The sequence below is a fragment of the Triticum aestivum genome, chromosome 6A (genome assembly GCF_018294505.1).
Source record: "Triticum aestivum cultivar Chinese Spring chromosome 6A, IWGSC CS RefSeq v2.1, whole genome shotgun sequence".
NCBI classification, from domain to species: Eukaryota; Viridiplantae; Streptophyta; class Magnoliopsida; order Poales; family Poaceae; genus Triticum; species Triticum aestivum.
Window position 1 is genome coordinate 513,683,131 of NC_057809.1, and position 18,381 is coordinate 513,701,511.

Sequence of the window (18,381 nt, forward strand, 5' to 3'; positions counted from 1 at the left end):
GTCGGTTAGGGTCTGGGGGAGGGAGTGGATAAGGAGGGGGGTAGCGGGGTGGGCCGGCCGGCCGGGCCTGGGGGTGTTGGCCCAGTTGGGCCACGGCCCGGGGGGGTTTGCTCTTATTTTTGTTTTCTGTTTTCTCTTTTGTATTTTCTTTATTTTCCTCTTTTCTTTTCTGTTTTATTTTTGTTTCCTATTATTTTAGGTTCTGTAAAAATATATACTTTGCATCTAATTTGAACATTTCGATTTAGTCCACCGCCACAAAAGTCTAGACCCCAATTAATTTGGTTTGATATTTTATCAATCTGTAAAGGCATTTAAATAATCAGGTTTGCTAATATTTAAATCGTTTTAGTGCATTAGAACACATAATAAAAGTGTGGTTCCTTCACAAATATTTAGTAAGGATTATTTGCCACAAACCGAACATTTTGGTTTTAATGTTTCAAAAGTTTTGTTGTTTGCCTTTCATTCAAATTTGAATTTGGATCGGTTCTGAACTAACGCGAGATTAACGACAGTAACTTTGATGGCTTGGCATCATTAACACGTGATTATTATAGCCTAATTATCCGGGCGTCACACCCAGGGCGCGCCGGCCTGCACTGGGCTGCCGATGCTGCCGTTCCAGGCGGGGCACCCCGGTGTGACCACTCCGGCCGCAGCTCCTCTGTGGCATTTGCCGCCGCCAGCTGCGGCTCCCCTCTGGCATCTGCAGCCGCCTTCCCCCGCGGCAACCGACGCACCCTCCCACCCTCCACAGCCGACGCTGCAACCACCGGCGCCACCTCTGCCCAGCTCAGGGGTGTCCTTGCCGGTCGGCCTTCCGATACATCAGGTCCGGTTTCCGGCCTCCCCGTCGGCACTACCAGCTTGGGCGGCTGGGTCTTCGCCATCGCTGGTCTACACCACGGCTCCGGAGTAGCCGACCCTGTTTCCGTAGTTTGGCGGACCATCCAGCTCCGCGGGTCCTTACGCGGAGTACTCCGACCAGGCGCCACCCGCCTCGCTACTCCGCACCTCCGAGCCAGCTCGACACGGCGCTCCGATCCAGACAGCACCGCCGTTCTCCAAGATCGACTTCGCCACCTATGACGGCACGGAGGACCCCCTCAACTGGCTCAACCAGTACGACCAGTTCTTTCGCGGGCAGCGCACCCTCGCCTCGGAGTGCACCTGGCTCACCTCTTACCACATCCGTGGCGCGACACAGACCTGGTACTACGCCCTCGAGCAGGACGAGGGCAGCATGCCCCCTTGGGAGCGCTTCCGCGAGCTCTGCCTCCTTCGTTTTGGGCCCCCGATCCGCGGGAGCCGCCTGGCGGAGCTAGGCCGCCTTCCCTTCACCTCCACGGTTCAGGACTTCGTCGACCGTTTCCAGGCCCTGGCATGCCACGCATCGGGCATGACGGCGCAGCAACGGGCCGACCTCTTTGTCGGTGGACTTCCAGATCACATCCGCGTGGACGTGGAGCTTCGGGACCCCAGGATATCCAGACGGCCATGTACTACGCCCGCGCGTTCGAGCGCCGCGCGGTGGCCGTCCAGCAGGAGTCACCATCCTGGGCCACTGGGTCGCTACCCTGGCCAGATCCGGCTCAGGGTCAGCCTGCTCAGGCTTCCGCGACACCCCTCGCCGCGACCGCGGTGCGCCCGTTCCGCCGGCTCACCTCGGCCGAGCTACTCGAGCGTCGTCGCCAAGGGTTCTGCTTCAACTGCCACGAGCCCTACACGCCCGGCCACGCCTGTCTGTGACTCTTCTACCTGGAGGTTGTAGACTACATTCCGGAGGACGCCGTGCCGCCGACCTTGCCGCCCCAGCTGTCGCGAAGGTGTTTGACACTGGTTAATCACCTCGAGGAGTTCAGCAAGCGCTTCCACACCTTACAGCTCGAGGACGAGCTAGTTGTGCAGGCGGGGAGGAGTGTTATGACCGGCTTAGAGGCTTAGCCCAATTATCTTATCATATTAGGATCGTTTGCTTAGGAATCAAGTAAACCTCTCTATATAAGAAGAGGAGATGTATCAATCTAATCAAGTAAGAAGCAATCAATATTTGCTCGGCTTCTCTTAGGGAGCCGGGAGACCTAAACCCTAGCCGCCTCCTGCTTTCGCCGCCGCTGCTCCCGTCGCAAGGACGACGCCATGCCGCCGGCCGCCGCGCACCAGCCCTCGCCCTTCCCCCTCCTTCCCCTACAACCTACGGCCCAGGCCTGGTAGGGTACAAGCTCCTACCACATCGAGAGAATAAAGTCGAATGTGGAATGGCACGTGCTAGAAGATTTAAAACGCAACAACAAATTCACAGGCAGATGAACTGAAACCAATAAAATGCATACCCCTCTCGCCCTCCCCTTCCTTGTTTGGGTGTTTTCTGAGCTAGGATCAATTGTTGCCCATGATCACGGGGTAAGTATCACTGGATGAACTAAAACCAATAAAATGCATACCCCTCTCGCCCTCCCCTTCCTTGTTTGGGTGTTTTCTGAGCTAGGATCAATTGTTGCCCATGATCACGGGGTAAGTATCACTGAAATCAACAATGGCTCATCGAGTCGAGCAAGATGTAGACATGCATATATGAATATAATATAATCTTTGGTGATTTGGACCATATCAAAAGCACGACCATCTTCTTTAATTTCTCAAAGGACTTCAATAAAAAATGTTTGCATGAATCTCTGTGTAAAATCAATGGCATATGACTTATATGTGCAATATTTAGATCGCTTTAGCAAAACTATATTTAATTTAAGTAATAAAAAAACAGAGATGCCCGTGAGAAGCGCCCCGAGACCTGGCTACCTAGTACAGTACGTACTACCGCTGCAACCGATCAATAATCTTCGCAAGGTTAACGCCACAGCCCCATCCACATCACGATGCCACTGCTACCGCCTCCGCCGCCGCTGACGGCGCCTCCGGGGCGCGGGAGGCGGAGACTGGGCAGCCGACGTAGGCGACGATCAAAGATGAGGAACTGGGCGGAGCTGCCCCTGGACGTGATGCTCTACGTCCTCCACAAGCTGGACCACGTGGAGCTCATGTTCGGCAGCGCGGCCAGGGTGTGCCGCTCCTGGCACGACGCCGTGTGCGAGCCCGAGCTGTGGCGCCGCGTCGACATGTGCGGCCGCTCCCGGCGCTTCCGGGAGACGGTCAGCCTCAACAAGGTGACGCAGCTCTCCATTTGGTTCAGCGCCGGACAGTGCCGGGAATTCTTCGGCCAGCAGGACCTCGACAACGACCTCCTCCTCTTCCTGGCCGACCGGTGAGATTCCTTCCCGTTCGTGATTCCCAAACTCGCACCTGTACTTCTTGGGAATCTGGTTATTTCGTTGTCCGTTCTTCCTTGATTTGGTACAAAATGTATTCTGAAATTACTGCTACTAGTAAGTTGTACGTGCAAGCTTGGATAATCCAATTACAACCAATCATCAGCTTACTCAGGAACCCTTATTTTGGGACGGAGGAAGTATAATGTAGAAAAATAAAAAAATTGGGCACGTGCATGAAGTACAAGATGCAAAACTCAGGTAAAATATGTCGAACACGTTTTGTCTAGGCGTCTTTTTAAGTAAGCCATTGCTATTTTTAATAAATTATCCGCAAAGATAAATATGATTTATGAAGGTATATCTGTAGCCTTACATACAGAGAAAAATACACCAAGTAAAAATGAATGATAGTTTCGACACAAAAGAGTAAATAGCATAAAACTACTACTTTACAGGTTAGGGTTCTAAAAAACTACCGGTTTTTAGTTTTTCTCAAATAACTACCAAATGGGTGGTTGGCTGTTTCAGAAGACCAAATCGTCGAGTGCTTATCTATTGACAGGTCGGACCTGCACCTAAACTCACTGTCAGTTTGACCGTTTAGTTTGTCCGTTACCTGACGTGTGGGGCCCACACGTCAGTGTCTCTTCCTCCTGCTCTTCTCCTTCCTTCTTCTCCTCCCTCCCCGCAGCCCCGCCTGCGCCAACTCAAGTCATGGCCGCCGGCCACCCTGCTGCCCACGCCGCCGCTCCTTGACCTCCATGGCGACCAGAAAAAACAAAGGTCGGCTCCTGGTGCAGCTCTTCTCATCCACCAGTGAAAAAATAAAGGCCAGCTCCACCTCCTTCGCGTGGCCATGGCCACCTTCTTCGCGCGGCCATGGCTGCCGGCCCTCGCTGCTGCCCACGCTGCCTGCTTCTGCGCGGCCATGGAGACCGTCTCTGCGTGGAGGCCGGCCACGCCACACGCCAAGCCAGGGAAGGAGCGCCACACGAGGAGCAGCCGGCACCCAGAAGCACGGGCCGCCGCCAACCACGCGCCATGGCCAGGGGGCTGGGACTCCGGCCGCCGCCTTCGGACTCCATGGCCGTCGTGCCCTGGAAAGAGGGAGAGGGAGAGGACGCACGGGCGGGAGCTCACTAGAGGGAGAGGATGCACGACGGCTGCAGCGGCGCTGGAAGGGAGCTCCGTCGCGACGGGAGGGAGCTCCCCGTCGAGCACAGCGGCGGGTGCGCTCCTGTGGATCTTGAGCACGGGAGGGACCCGATGGCTTTTTTCAATTTGTTTGGAGGACCTGATTGCTTTTTTAAGTTTGCAGGGACACTGACATATGGGCCCTAGATATCATTTAACGGTCAAACAAACAGTCAAACAATCAGTTTCCTTACATGCGGGCCCCAATTGTCATAATCATGATCAATAATAAAGCACTGGACAATTAGAGTTTTTTAAAACAGCCGTCCCCTGACTTGGTAGTTATCAGCGGAAAAAAATCGGTAATTTTTTGGAACCCTAGCCTATAAAGTAGTAGTTTTATGCTATTTACTCGATACAAAAAGAAGTTAAAGTCTAAGGATGGAAGAGTGTAGAACAAAGTATAATTGTGTTTTAAGTTTTGTGCAAAATGTTCATAGGGCTAAGCCCAACCATGTATAGAATCTTATAGATACTACATGTGGCAGAATTTGGTGTAGTAAAGAAAAGATCCAACAGTCAGCAGCACTGGGATTTGCCATGTCTACACCATTGTATCGGTTTCATCCAATGGCTGTCATCCAAAGTTATTTGTACGCTATATAGTGGTATACATATAGTTGCATTGCCTGGTGTCTATACAGTAAGTTTTTCCTCACGGCCAAATAGAAGGAACAAAAAAAAAACTTGAACTGTGCTTTTGACATTGTCTAATGACAAAAACGTTTCTCCGGTTTTATGGATGTAGCGGGTTAGAATTAGGGGCATAACTGCTGAACAAAGTAAATTGATGTAGATCGGAATAATTGGTATACAGATTGGATTCAGCTTCCCCTCAAATAAGAACTAGAAAAAGATTGAACATTGCTAATCTTATCGCAATTACAGTAGTGATTATGAGAAACATTTGCAACATATAACTCTCTTGCATACAAGAAAGGTGTGTCTCAAGGATTGTAGTACTCCTTAAGAACGAACTTTAAACAAATGAAATTCTGGAACAGTGATGAGATGTTCTCTTTTATCGTCTGAATGTTTCGCTTCTTCCTTTCGTGAATAACCAAAAGGAGAGATTTTGAGCAGGTAGAGAACACATGTTACAAGCCACTAAGATCATGTGTTACCCTTGCAGGGCACCCTTACTGAAGAGCCTTCATCTTACCAAGTGTTGTGATGTAACCAGCAAAGGATTGACAGATGCAATAAAGAAATTCCCTCTATTGGAGGAGTTCGAGCTTTGTGAATGTGAGAGATATGACACATGGGTCTTTGAGGTTGTTGCCGCGGCTGAAGCACTTCAAACATTTCAATGATAGAGGATATTCATGGTATAATTGGGGACGGGATCTATACCCTGTCGACAACCGCGAAGCCTTGGCAATTGCAAGGATGCATGAGCTACGGTCCCTGAAGATTTTCCTCAGTGGCCTCGACAACCAAGGGTTGACAGCCATCCTTGGCGGCTGCCCTCACCACGAGTCCCTTGACATACGCTATTGCGGCAACATAATCATGGACAGCAGCATGCGAGCAAAGTGTGCCCGTGTCAAGATGAAGAAGGTATCTCCATATGCGCCAACTGATGACTGGGTGTGTCCTCGGTCTGGCATCCATGATGACTCCATCGATGATTCTTCCAAGTATTTCGAGCCTGGCAGCCCTGTTAGTAGATGTCATTCTCATCAGGATAGTTATTGGTGGTATCGCAGCAATGGTGAAGAGTCTGACTGTTGGTTTTTCAATGTGGAGCCTTGTGACTCGGAGGACTATCATTCTCGCTTCTTTAGTGGTGCCGAGGAGACCGAGTTTGAGTACTGGAGAATCTGAAGGACTGGTGCACACAACATTTGGATGTTCTGATGGAAGTGCCCCGGCCAGGCCATATGCTTTCTTGTTCTGATTTTGGCGGTGATTCTGGTTGTGGTTCACCTCTCTGCATGGAGTTTGAATCTTGTTTAATTTCTGCATACAAACCTATGTAATAAATTTGAATTGCCCAGAATGTATAAAGCTCAGAGAAATAAAAGAGGTCGGTGATGTTTCACTTGAGTTTGTATGGAAGAATCAGAGGAGGCAAGAAAAACACAACGCGCTTGCCAAATTATCCCTTTTGGAATAAGAGCTTTTTAACTGCTAGGAACTTCGGATGCATTTCAGTAGATGTACAAGTTATGCTTTGTTCGATTTCATCAATTAAGTATCTATGGCTTACTAATAGTCAGGTAAATATCCATGAAAACTGTCGCATACATACATGTTTCTGTCAGGTTGGTTCTGGGGGCGTAACCGATTATATCGAAAGCACAAAGGAATGGCTCAACTGAACGAAGCTATATCAAAATCTTTATAAATCAGAAATAAAACAGATATGCAGCTGCATTTCTCCTGAGCGACAGCAACATACTAAATCCACAGATTTCAAAACACAGTACGGAAACATGATGATCTGTCTCGGCAAAATTGGAGCACAATAAAACAGAGGAGAACTATTACCATGCAGACAGTCAGGCAAGACACTGAATTTACGCCAGCGAGGATATATGTGACCAGCAGTAAATCACATCATCTTTTACTAAAACATGAGGCTGCTGTGGGTAAACCCAGTGGTATACATAATAACTAATGATCTTAGCAACTGTTGGCATCACAGTTCATAATTCAGATCAAGCGTTCGTATGTGCGAATGTTGTCTGCACAGATAAATGTTGGAGTCAAATCAAGCAAAGAAAGCTAAATATGAGGTTTAAAAACCAAGCAACAAATTCATAGGCAGGCCAAAATAGAGTCAAATCTACTAGATTGGCTCAATGCACAATTTTCCGCCGACAAAAATGCATACCGAGCATTCCTGGTTTAGGTGTTTTCTGAGCTAAGTGGTTGCCCATACCCACATTGCCCCTAACAAAGATGTTGAATTAAATCATTTGAACTATCATTGAAACCGATCAAATGGAACTAACAATTGATCATCACAAGAAAGTAGAAGCTGCATCTAGTTGGGAAGGATATAGACATGTACGAGTATAAAAGGATGGCTAAATGTAATCCTTATTATTGTTGAGATCCAAACATCTCACAACACATTATATTTTCATCCCTCCAGGAAACTATGCAACTAAATTCAGGTCACTCTAATGCCCAATTATAAGCATTCAGCGGACAGAATACATTGGTTTTTTCAGGAGTAAAGAAACACGTCATAATAAAACCGCAGCACAAAGATCATTCTCACAGAAGCTAGTAAGCAGCCTCAACATTTTTTTGTTCAAGGCAGGCTGCATTTAAAAGAACTCCAAGCTATCTTAATTCTTAATTGCGAGAACTCAAGGAGATCAACTAAACTAATTCAACATAACTACTTACCAACCATGAAAACAGACATGAAATCTGTCCATGGTCTATCCAAGTCAAGTTATATTGGGCCAAGAACAGAAGATGAATCAACCACTGCCGTAATCTTTCTAGGCATCCAAGGAGCTGCAGGCTTATTTGCTGTTAGGGACATTAGCATACTACAAGTTCTAGATTAGTCAAAGGTATAAGCACAATTGCGCCATAGATAGATTTCTACTAATCAGCTAAACAAACACATCTATGTTAAATCGCATAGTTACTCATCTTCCATATTCAATAACCAACATGTCACAGAATAGAATAGCCCCTTCACAGATAGCCCATGACAACAGCAGGGTTAACATTTAACCCAATTTGTCAAATTAGCGCAATAAGATGCAGCGGTTTCAGAGTTGCAGATCAGAATGTAGCTCATCAAGAATATGCGCAAAAGAGGGTTAAAATTTCTCCACATACAACACAGCAATGAAGTCTATGCTCACAAGCTTTATTCCATTCAGGATTCAGCTCATATACAAAAACAAAATGAAATTAAAAAAACAAACAAAAAAAGGCCTCGATGCGAGGCCTGGGTCTTCAGCCGCAGCACAGATCCAGCGAAACCTTCGATTCGATCAGATCCAGAACGACCAAGAGAGGGGGCACAAACCAGGCCGGATCAGACGGCGGAAGGCGCGGCACCGGCGGCCTCGGCCTCGAGGTAGCGGCAGATCCGCTCGACGACCTCCCTCCCCTTGGCGCTGTTCTGCAGGAACCTCTCGGCGCAGCGGGTCTCGACCTTCTCGGCGACGGCGGCGAGCTTGGCGAGCGGGCGGCACCGGATCGTGGTCTCCTGCCTGAACTGCGTCCAGTCGTCGGGGCGGTCCGGGTGGGGGCGGAAGGTGGATCGCTCCTCGACCTCGATGATCCCGCGGAGGCTGACGTTGCGGACGACGACGTCCATGGCGCGGCGCGGGGCGTCGACGACCGAGGTCTCGACGCAGTGGCAGATGGCGGCGCCCGAGGGGGAGGCGGCGGCGGCCGGGAGGAGGCGGCGCAGGATGAAGGGGAGCGGCGGGGAGCGGACGGTGATGGAGCGCGCGGCGTGGAGGCGGCCGGCGTCCGTGTCGACGCGGCGCTGCAGGGTGTGCACGTCGGCGACGTGGGAGAGCGCCGTGCGGGAGGCCGGGTCCGTGAACTTGCGCCACGCCGCCGCCGTCACGCGGTCCCACGGGTGCCGGTAGACGTGCTCCTGCGTGTAGACCACCATGGCCGCGGGTCCGGGTGGGTGGGCGGCTGGCTGGCGGGGTTTTGGATTTCGCCCCTCGATTTCTTACTTGCGGCGAGGGTTTGATTGGCGCGGCGCGGCGAGGGGAGGTAGGAAAGGGGAAGACGGAGGACGGGGGCCGGTTCTTTGTAGGCCGTGAGGCGAAAGCTGGATTGGAGAGGAAGGCGGACCCGGAACCGGGAGTGATCCGTCCCCCGTGTCCGTTGCGTTTTCTCTCGTCCTGCCACGTGTCGTGGTAAGCGGCTAGTTTGAAGTCCGCTTTCTTGAACACAAGACGTCAACAACACCGTCCCGGACTCGGTACTATATGTTCTTTTTCTTTTTAAGTCCGCAATACTTCAAAATAAAGTATAGTTTAAATTTAAAATACTGCTAAATGAAGTATATTATGATATGGAGGGAGTACAATTCAAACATTAATAAGTTTCTACATAAAATAGTCAAACTTGAATCCTCTTTAACATAGATGCTCAATCAGATTATTCTTAAGTTGCTCCATGTCAAATCTGTTGATGCAATGGGACAAACTCTGAGCTAGAAGTTGGATGGGGTCACTCACGTTCTCAAAATCCATATCTCCGTCGGCTCCTTCATTGTCATCCTCCGCAGTAATGTTGTGCGTGATGACACAAGTTGTCATCACCTCACATGAGATCTCAGGATCCCATATTTTTTAGCTTCTCGAAGAGCTGGAAAACGGGTTGGAGTGCTTTCTCCATATCCTTTTCTAGCCCCTTTTGTCTTTGGGCAAAGTGAGTTATTTTCTCACCAACCGACTCAAAGATGGTCTTGACGAAGGTCGTCTATTGAGGATAGATACCATAAATCAGATAGTAACTCATGTTGTAGTCATTGCCATTGACAGTATAGTTACACGGAAAGCCCACCCTTCAGTCAACCTAACAAACAATGAAGTCATATGCATCATGTTGATGTCATTGTCAGACTCAGGCATGCCAAGAAAGCGTGCTAAATCCATAGGTCCTGTGATGCAACCGCTTTAAGAATGATGGTGAGCTTCTTAACATAGCACTAATATTGTCCTTGTAGAGCATATGGGCAGTTTTCCATCTCAAGTGCATTCGATCAAGGGATCCGAGCATTACCTGGTCACCCTCTTGTTTCCGGCATCGCCATGAGTCTTTCGGTGTCTGCAATAGTTGGTTCTCTCAAGTGTTGTCCCCCGAACACCTTAACCTCCACAGGAGCAAACCTCACCATGGCAACTTCGCATGTGCTTTCAAACATTCAGAGGTGCTCGTTCTATGAATCCGCGATAGTGTTACAGACAAGCATCCTCAATGCAAACATGCAATTCTGTTAACCGGAGAATCCATTTTTTCTGATGGCATTCTTCTTCAAGGTCAAGTAGTCATCATAGGCCTGGATACCATCATATCAAAAACATTTCTCCGCATCCGAAAGTGCCGGCGAAAATTATCAACGAATAGGGCATCCGGGGCAAAGAAGTCGCCCACCAACATCAAATGCCCACGTGCCCTCTTCAGGTTCAACACGGATATCCCTTGATCGATCCCTTGAAATTCAAGACATGCTCCTCCGTACGCTCCACATCTGATAGGACCGCCCGTATTATTGTCGTTTCATATTCATATTCGTCCTCCTCGTCGAGTGAGGACAACTCCATGAAGTTATTGTAGAGTACTCATCTTCCAAATCCATTGTGCTCCCTCCAAAGCAAGAAAAATTGTCAACAACTTGGCAATGCCATTTGCAAAAATACTTATCAGACGTGTTGTCTGCCATGGATGGTAGCCGCAGGGGCGGTGGGTACCTGGATGGTGGAGGCACGATGAGGGGCGCGCGACAGCATCGGCAAAGCGGGTCTAGTGCCCGGGTGGAATGGCGGAGGTCCAGCAAGTCCTGGACGGGCGGCCAGGGTGGTAGAGCGGTGACATTGGCCTGTGAGGGATCAGATATAGAGCCAGTGGGAGGGACGTAGTGCAAAATGCATTTGCTCTGGTTGGGGCGTTGGGAGGGTCGGGTTGTCATAGTCCTACGTGGTGGAGGTCCATACTCCCGCAAACCTCTTCTAACTTTGCATCTAGTTTGCAGGGATTTGGACGCGGACGAGACCAATAGACGTTTGTGGCACCGCGTTGGATGGCAAAACTGATCTGGACGCACCGGCCCAGACGTTTGCGGCCATTTAAAGGCATGGCATGGGAGATGCCCTTAGTCCAACCTTCAAGCTTCGTGTGGCTTTATTGCTTTGGAGCATGCGACAAATGCATAAACTTTGGGCCACACAGCTTACCTGGGTGATTCATGCCAAGGACTAGTCGGGTCATCATCGGATTTTTTGGAACCTTGACACCTAGCGATGGTCTCCGGCGTTGCAATGAGAGAAAAAAGAGAGTTGGTCCAGTCTGTAGTCGAAAGCCGCATGTCGTGGAAGTGTCACGGTAGATGTCCTCATGGAAGGACTTAGTTGTGGAACCATTGCGATGAGGTTAGCTTAAAGGGGTTAAACGAGACAAGGGACACAGAGAGTTTATACTGGTTCGGCCCCTTGCGGTGAAGGTAAAGGCCTACTCTAGTTGAGGTGGTATTGCTAGGGTTTCAATTACCAGGGAGCAAACACGCTTGGCCTGGCTCTCGATTTGATGTTTCTTGTCCTAAGCCGTTGCCGGGTCGTCCCCTTATATACACGGGTTGACGCCCTGCGGCTCACAGAGTCCCGGCCGGCTCATACAACATGTCTGGCTCGCTGACGTATCTTACATGCCTTATATTACAAGTCTACTCATACATGGCGGTTTACACTTACGGGCCTTAAGCCGTCTCTGGGCTTGGGCCTCTTACCAGCCTATCTATGAACCTCGTCTGGTATACTCTCTTGGGCTTCTAGGATGAACCGTCATTGTGGTTGACCTAGCCCCTCCTGGGCGGGTCATACCTGATAGTCATATCCCCAATATTAGGCCCCAGGTTGATTTGAACTTGTTCAGGTCAATCTTCAACACTTAGAAAAAAAATCCTTCTTCCTCTGCTAGTAAAACATTGTAACCCGCCATGATGTCATCTCCGAAAATTTCGAAAACTCGCCACGACATCATCTTTTAACGGATCTTTTAACCTTAATGACCTTCCGAAACTCGAGGCGTTTAATTACCTGGATAATCATCATTTGGCCTCCTAGTTTTTCGTGCCTGCATGTTACTCTTTTCCTTATAAATAGGGTCAGACCACCCCTTCCGCATTCTCCTCTCTTCTCCTTCTCGTCTTCTTCTTCCTCGTGACGCACCAGCCCTTACGAGCTCCGCCACCGTCGACCTCCGTCCCCTTCATCAACTCCGGACGCTGCATCGCCCTGAACAGTCCAGAAACGCCAAGGCACTCCTCCACTGTCAACTAGCATTAGTAAGTCTCCCCTTTTCCTTTTCATGGATCTGTTTTTTTAGGCTTTCGGTGTTCGTCGATGTTCATCACTCCTCCTCCTTCTTCTTGCTAGATCGTGTAGCTTTGATCCAAAAATAAGGTAGGTCATGTGCGGTAGCAGTCTTAGCACCCGCCTTTGATATTTAGAACATATCCTCATTGCGATAGATCTCTTCTGGGGCACCTCCACTTTTTTTCTGCCACCTCTGTAAATTTAGAATTTATTTCCTTTTTCTAAACAACTGCAGATCCGAAATTATAGCTTTAATCTGTGGAACCTATTTTGCCCCAACACTTAGCAAATTTCACTCTTGGTAGACCTTGAATATCTTAGTCATGGCGGCTTTCTTTGCTGGCTTATCGTTACTTCATATATCATTAGCCCTCGCTTAAGCCGCCATTCTGAACATGCACTACAATTGTTAACTTGTGATCTCACCAACTAATTTGAGCTGGCAAATTATTTCCTTCCTTTAGGTTGTCCTTTCACCATGCCGTCAAAGACAGTTACTACATGTAACTGGGTTCCCTCCATCATCACTGAGAGTACTTTAAAAGATTTTGTCACCGTTGGATATTTGCCAGAGAAAAGTGTCATGCATTACCGTGCTCCTGACCCGGGCGAAAAGAGACCTCAGCCAAAGGACTGTGAAGTCATTGTATTCACTGATCATATGAACCGGGGCTTCTCGCCGCCCGGCTCGAAGTTCTTTAGGGATGTTCTGCACTTCTTCAAACTCCATCCGCAAGACATTGGACCCAACTCCGTGTCAAACATCTGTAACTTTCAAATTTTTTGTGAGGTATACCTTCAAGAAGAGCCTAGTGTTGAGCTTTTCAGGGAATACTTCTATCTGAACCAGCAAAATGAGTTCACAAACGGGCCCAGCTTGGAACTTGGTGGAATTTCAATTCAACGCAGAAGAGACGCCATCTTCCCTCAAGCAGCTCTACCGAGTCACCCCAAGGACTGGAATCAAACATGGTTCTACTATAAGGATACCTCGGCGTCTGATGAAAATCCATTGTCGGGTTATCGTGCTGAACGGCTTGACTCAAGTTATCAACTCCCTGAGAAACTTACCATCGCCGAGCGCAAGAAACTCGTCCCTACAATCAGAAAAGTCCAAGCCTTGCTGGGAAACGGTTTAACTGGAGTCGATTTAATCCGCTGCTGGGTCACATGGTGGATCATACCCTTAAGCCGCCGATCTGGCTTGATGTATACTTATACTGAAGGAACAGACGATCCCTTACACCATAGCTCTCCGCGTCTGACTGAAGAGGGCATTATTGAAATGGCAAGAACACTTGTAAATAGCAAATTTGAAGACTGCAGCAAAGTGATGTCTACTACACAACCTTCTTCTTGTAGACGTTGTTGGGCCTCCAAGTGCAGAGGTTTGTAGGACAATAGCAAATTTCCCTCAAGTGGATGGCCTAAGATTTATCAATCTATGGGAGGCGTAGGATGAAGATGGTCTCTCTCAAGCAACCCTGCAACCAAATAACAAAGAGTCTCTTGTGTCCCCAACACACCCAATACAATGGTAAATTGTATAGGTGCACTAGTTCAGCGAAGAGATGGTGATACAAGTGCAATATGGATAGTAGATAATGGTTTTTGTAATCTGAAAATATAAAAACAGCAAGGTAACAAGTGGTAAAAGTGATCACAAACGGTATTACAATGCGTTGAAACAAGGCCTAGGGTTCATACTTTCACTAGTGCAAGTTCCCTCAACAATAATAACATAATTGGATCATATAACTATCCCTCAACATGCAACAAAGAGTCACTCCAAAGTCACTAATAGCAGAGAACAAACGAAGAGATTATTGTAGGGTACGAAACCACCTCAAAGTTATCCTTTCTGATCGATCTATTCAAGAGTCCATAGTAAAATAACATGAAGCTATTCTTTCCGTTCAATCTATCATAGAGTTCGTACTAGAATAACACCTTAAGACACAAATCAACCAAAACCCTAAAGTCACCTAGATACTCCAATGTCACCTCAAGTATTCGTGGGTATGATTATACGATATGCATCACACAATCTCAAATTCATCTATTCAACCAACACAAAGAACTTCAAAGAGTGCCCCAAAGTTTCTACCGGAGAGTCAAGACGGAAACGTGTGCCAACCCCTATGCATAAGTTCACGAGGTCACGGAACTCGCAAGTTGATCACCAAAACATACATCAAGTGGATCACATGATATCCCATTGTCACCACAGATAAGCACGTGCAAGACATACGTCAAGTGTTCTCAAATCCTTAAAGACTCAATCCGATAAGATAACTTCAAAGGGAAAACTCAATTCATCACAAGAGAGTAGAGGGGGAGAAACATCATAAGATCCAACTATAATAGCAAAGCTCGCGATACATCAAGATCGTACCACCTCAAGAACACGAGAGAGAGATCAAACACATAGCTACTAGTACATACCCTCAGCCCCGAGGGTGGACTACTCCGTCCTCATCATGGAGAGCGCCGGAATGATGAAGATGGCCACCGGAGAGGGATTCCCCCTCCGGCAGGGTGCCGGAACGGGTCTAGATTGGTTTTCAGTGGCTACGGAGGCTTCTGGCGGTGGAGCTCCCGATCTATTGTGCTCCCCGAAGTTTTGATGGTATATGGGTATATATAGGAGGAAGAAGTACGTTGGTGGATCTCCAGGCTGTCCACGAGGCAGGGGGCGCGCCCAGGGGGGTGGGCGCCCCCCACCCTCGTGGGCAGCCCAGGACTCTTCTGGTCCATCTCCGATACTCCATGGGCTTCTTCTGGTCCAAAAATAAGTTCCGTGAAGTTTCAGGTCAATTGGACTCCGTTTGATTTTCCTTTTCTGCAATACTTAAAAACAAGGAAAAAGCAGAAACTAGCACTGGGCTCTAGGTTAATAGGTTAGTCCCAAAAATCATATAAAATAGCATATTAATGAATATAAAACATCCAAGGTTGATAATATAATAGCATGGAACAATCAGAAATTATAGATACATTGGAGACGTATCAGCATCCCCAAGCTTAATTCCTGCTCGTCCTCGAGTAGGTAAATATAAAAAAAAACAGAATTTTTGATGTGGAATGCTACCTAACATATTTATCCATGTAATTCTCTTTATTGTGGCAAGAATATTTAGATCCATAAGATTCAAGACAAAAGTTTAATATTGACATAAAAACAATAATACTTCAAGCATACTAACAAAGCAATCATGTCCTATCAAAATAACATGGCCAAAGAAAGCTATCCCTACAAAATCATATAGTCTGGCTATGCTCCATCTTCACCACACAGAGTATTTAAATCATGCACAACCCCGATGACAAGCCAAGCAATTGTTTCATACTTTTGGTGTTCTCAAACTTTTTCAATCTTCACGCAATACATGAGCGTGAGCCATGGACATAGCACTATATGTGGAATAGAATGGTGGTTGTGGAGAAGACAAAAAAAGGAGAAGATAGTCTCACATCAACTAGGCGTATCAACGGGCTATGGAGATGCCCATTTACAGATATCAATATGAGCGAGTAGGGATTGCCATGCAACAGATGCACTAGAGCTATAAGTATATGAAAGCTCAACAAAGGGAACTAAGTGGGTGTGCATCCAACTCGCTTGATCACGAAGACCTAGGGCATTTTGAGGAAACCCATCATTGGAATATACAAGCCAAGTTCTATAGTGAAAAATTCCCACTACTATATGAAAGTGATATCATAGGAGACTCTCTATCATGAAGATCATGGTGCTACTTTGAAGCACAAGTGTGGTAAAAGGATAGTAGCATTGTCCCTTCTCTCTTTTTCTCTCATTTTTAGGCCTTTTCTCTTTTTTATGGCCTCTCTCTCTCTTTTTTTACTTGGGACAATACTCTAAAAATGATGGTCATCACACTTTTATTTACTTACAACTCAACAATTACAACTCAATACTTAGAACAAAATATGACTCTATGTGAATGCCTCCGGCGGTGTACCGGGATATGCAATGAATCAAGAGTGACCTGTATGAAATAATTATGAACGGTGGCTTTGCCACAAATACAATGTCAACTACATGATCATGCAAAGCAATATGACAATGATGGAGCGTGTCATAGTAAACGGAACGATGGAAAGTTGCATGGCAATATATCTCGGAATGGCTATGGAAATGCCATGATAGGTAGGTATGGTGGCTGTTTTGAGGAAGGTATATGGTGGGTGTATGATACCGGCGAAAAGTGCGCGGTATTAGAGAGGCTAGCAATAGTGGAAGGGTGAGAGTGCGTATAATCCATGGACTCAACATTAGTCATAAAGAACTCACATACTTATTGCAAAAAACTATTAGTTATTGTCGGTGTCAAAACCGGCGGATCTCGGGTAGGGGGTCCCGAACTGTGTGTCTAGGCCGGATGGTAACAGGAGGTAAGGAACACGATGTTTTACCCAGGTTCGGGCCCTCTTGATGGAGGTAAAACCCTACGTCCTGCTTGATTAATATTGATGATATGGGTAGTACAAGAGTAGATCTACCACGAGATCAAGGAGGCTAAACCCTAGAAGCTAGCCTATGGTATGATTGTTGTATGATGAAGTTGTCCTACGGACTAAAACCCTCCGGTTTATATAGACACCGGAGAGGGTTAGGGTTACACAAAGTCGGTTACAATGGTAGGAGATCTTGAATATCCGCATCGCCAAGCTTGCCTTCCACGCCAAGGAAAGTCCCATCCGGACACGGGACGAAGTCTTCAATCTTGTATCTTCATAGTCCTGGAGTCCGGCTGAAGGTATAGTCCGGCTACCCGAACACCCCCTAATCCAGGACTCCCTCAGTAGCCCCTGAACCAGGCTTCAATGACGACGAGTCCGGCGCGTAGATTGTCTTCGGCATTGCAAGGCGGGTTCCTCCTCCAAATTCTTCATAAAAGTTTGTAAACACCAAGAGTAGTGTCCGGCTCTGCAAAATAAGTTTCCACGTATTGCCACAGAGAGAATAATATTAACACAAATCTAATCTGCTGACGTATTCCGCAGCGTGACATCACACTACGGCCAAGCCTTTATTCGAATCGTTTTCACTTTTCCACCTCAGCGTGTTTTGCGAGGCGGTTTCCTTGGCACGTCTTGTCAAAGCAGAGATCGTGTCCCCCATTTACGGGATTCTCATCAATACGGACGTGGGTAACCCAACCGCGCCATTTATCACGGCGCTTGGGAGGCAAGCGAGTTTTACTAGGCTGGTGGGGACGCATAGTCGCATCCGCCCATATAAGGGGATAAGGATCCACCTTTTTACCTACGCCTTCTTCCTCCTTTGCCTATCCATCTTCTGCGCACCCGAGCTCCAGCGCCCAAGCCCGCACTTCCTACCTCAACCTTCTCCAACAATGTCCGGAGCGGGAGGCAAGTGGATGGTCTCCTCCGTCACGGAGGGCCATGTCAAAAGCTAAGGAAGGCCGGATACCTGTCCAAAGACATCGCGCACCGGCTTCCTGAGGAGGGGCAGCTTCTCCCCACCCCAAGGCCCCATGAGAGGGTAGTATTTCTTCCCCACTTCCTCCGCGGACTGGGTTTTCCTCTCCACCCATTTGTCCGCGGGCTCATGTTCTACTATGGCCTAGATTTCCACGATCTGGCCCCGAACTTCATCCTCAATATCTCGGCGTTTATCGTCGTGTGCGAGGCTTTCCTCTGCATCCGCCCCCATTTCGGCCTCTGGCTCAAGACCTTCAACGTCAAGCCAAAGGTGGTGCGCGGCAACCAGGCGGAGTGCGGAGGTGCCATGGCGGGCAAAATAGCCAACGTCCTATGGCTCGAGGGCTCCTTTGTGGAGACCTTGAAGGGGTGGCAGTCAGGGTGGTTTTACATCACCGAGCCACGCGATC

The 18,381-nt window shown here is 47.9% G+C and overlaps 2 protein-coding genes across 2 annotated transcripts; one reads left to right on the plus strand and one right to left on the minus strand.

Annotated features, from left to right (window-relative positions):
• Nucleotides 1-2,809: 2,809 nt before the first annotated feature.
• Nucleotides 2,810-6,510, plus strand: LOC123128201 (putative F-box/LRR-repeat protein 23). Its single transcript, XM_044548139.1, has 2 exons — nt 2,810-3,265; nt 5,599-6,510. Exons 1-2 carry the CDS (start codon nt 2,880-2,882, stop codon nt 5,777-5,779), a joined length of 567 nt encoding a protein of 188 aa, XP_044404074.1. The 5' UTR covers nt 2,810-2,879; the 3' UTR covers nt 5,780-6,510.
• A 1,702-nt stretch (nt 6,511-8,212) lies between these two features.
• Nucleotides 8,213-9,232, minus strand: LOC123128200 (PRELI domain containing protein 3A). Its single transcript, XM_044548138.1, has one exon. It carries the CDS (start codon nt 9,067-9,069, stop codon nt 8,479-8,481), a length of 591 nt encoding a protein of 196 aa, XP_044404073.1. The 5' UTR covers nt 9,070-9,232; the 3' UTR covers nt 8,213-8,478.
• Nucleotides 9,233-18,381: the final 9,149 nt, after the last annotated feature.

What these genes read in the sequence shown, in the direction of transcription:
- LOC123128201 (XM_044548139.1), top strand. Translation starts at nt 2,880, where the DNA reads ATGCCACTGCTACCGCCTCCGCCGCCGCTGACGGCGCCTCCGGGGCGC. An exon ending in CTCCTCTTCCTGGCCGACCG is followed by an intron (nt 3,266 to 5,598) that starts GTGAGATTCCTT and finishes TTACCCTTGCAG; the next exon opens with GGCACCCTTACTGAAGAGCC.
- LOC123128200 (XM_044548138.1), bottom strand. Translation starts at nt 9,069, where the DNA reads ATGGTGGTCTACACGCAGGAGCACGTCTACCGGCACCCGTGGGACCGC.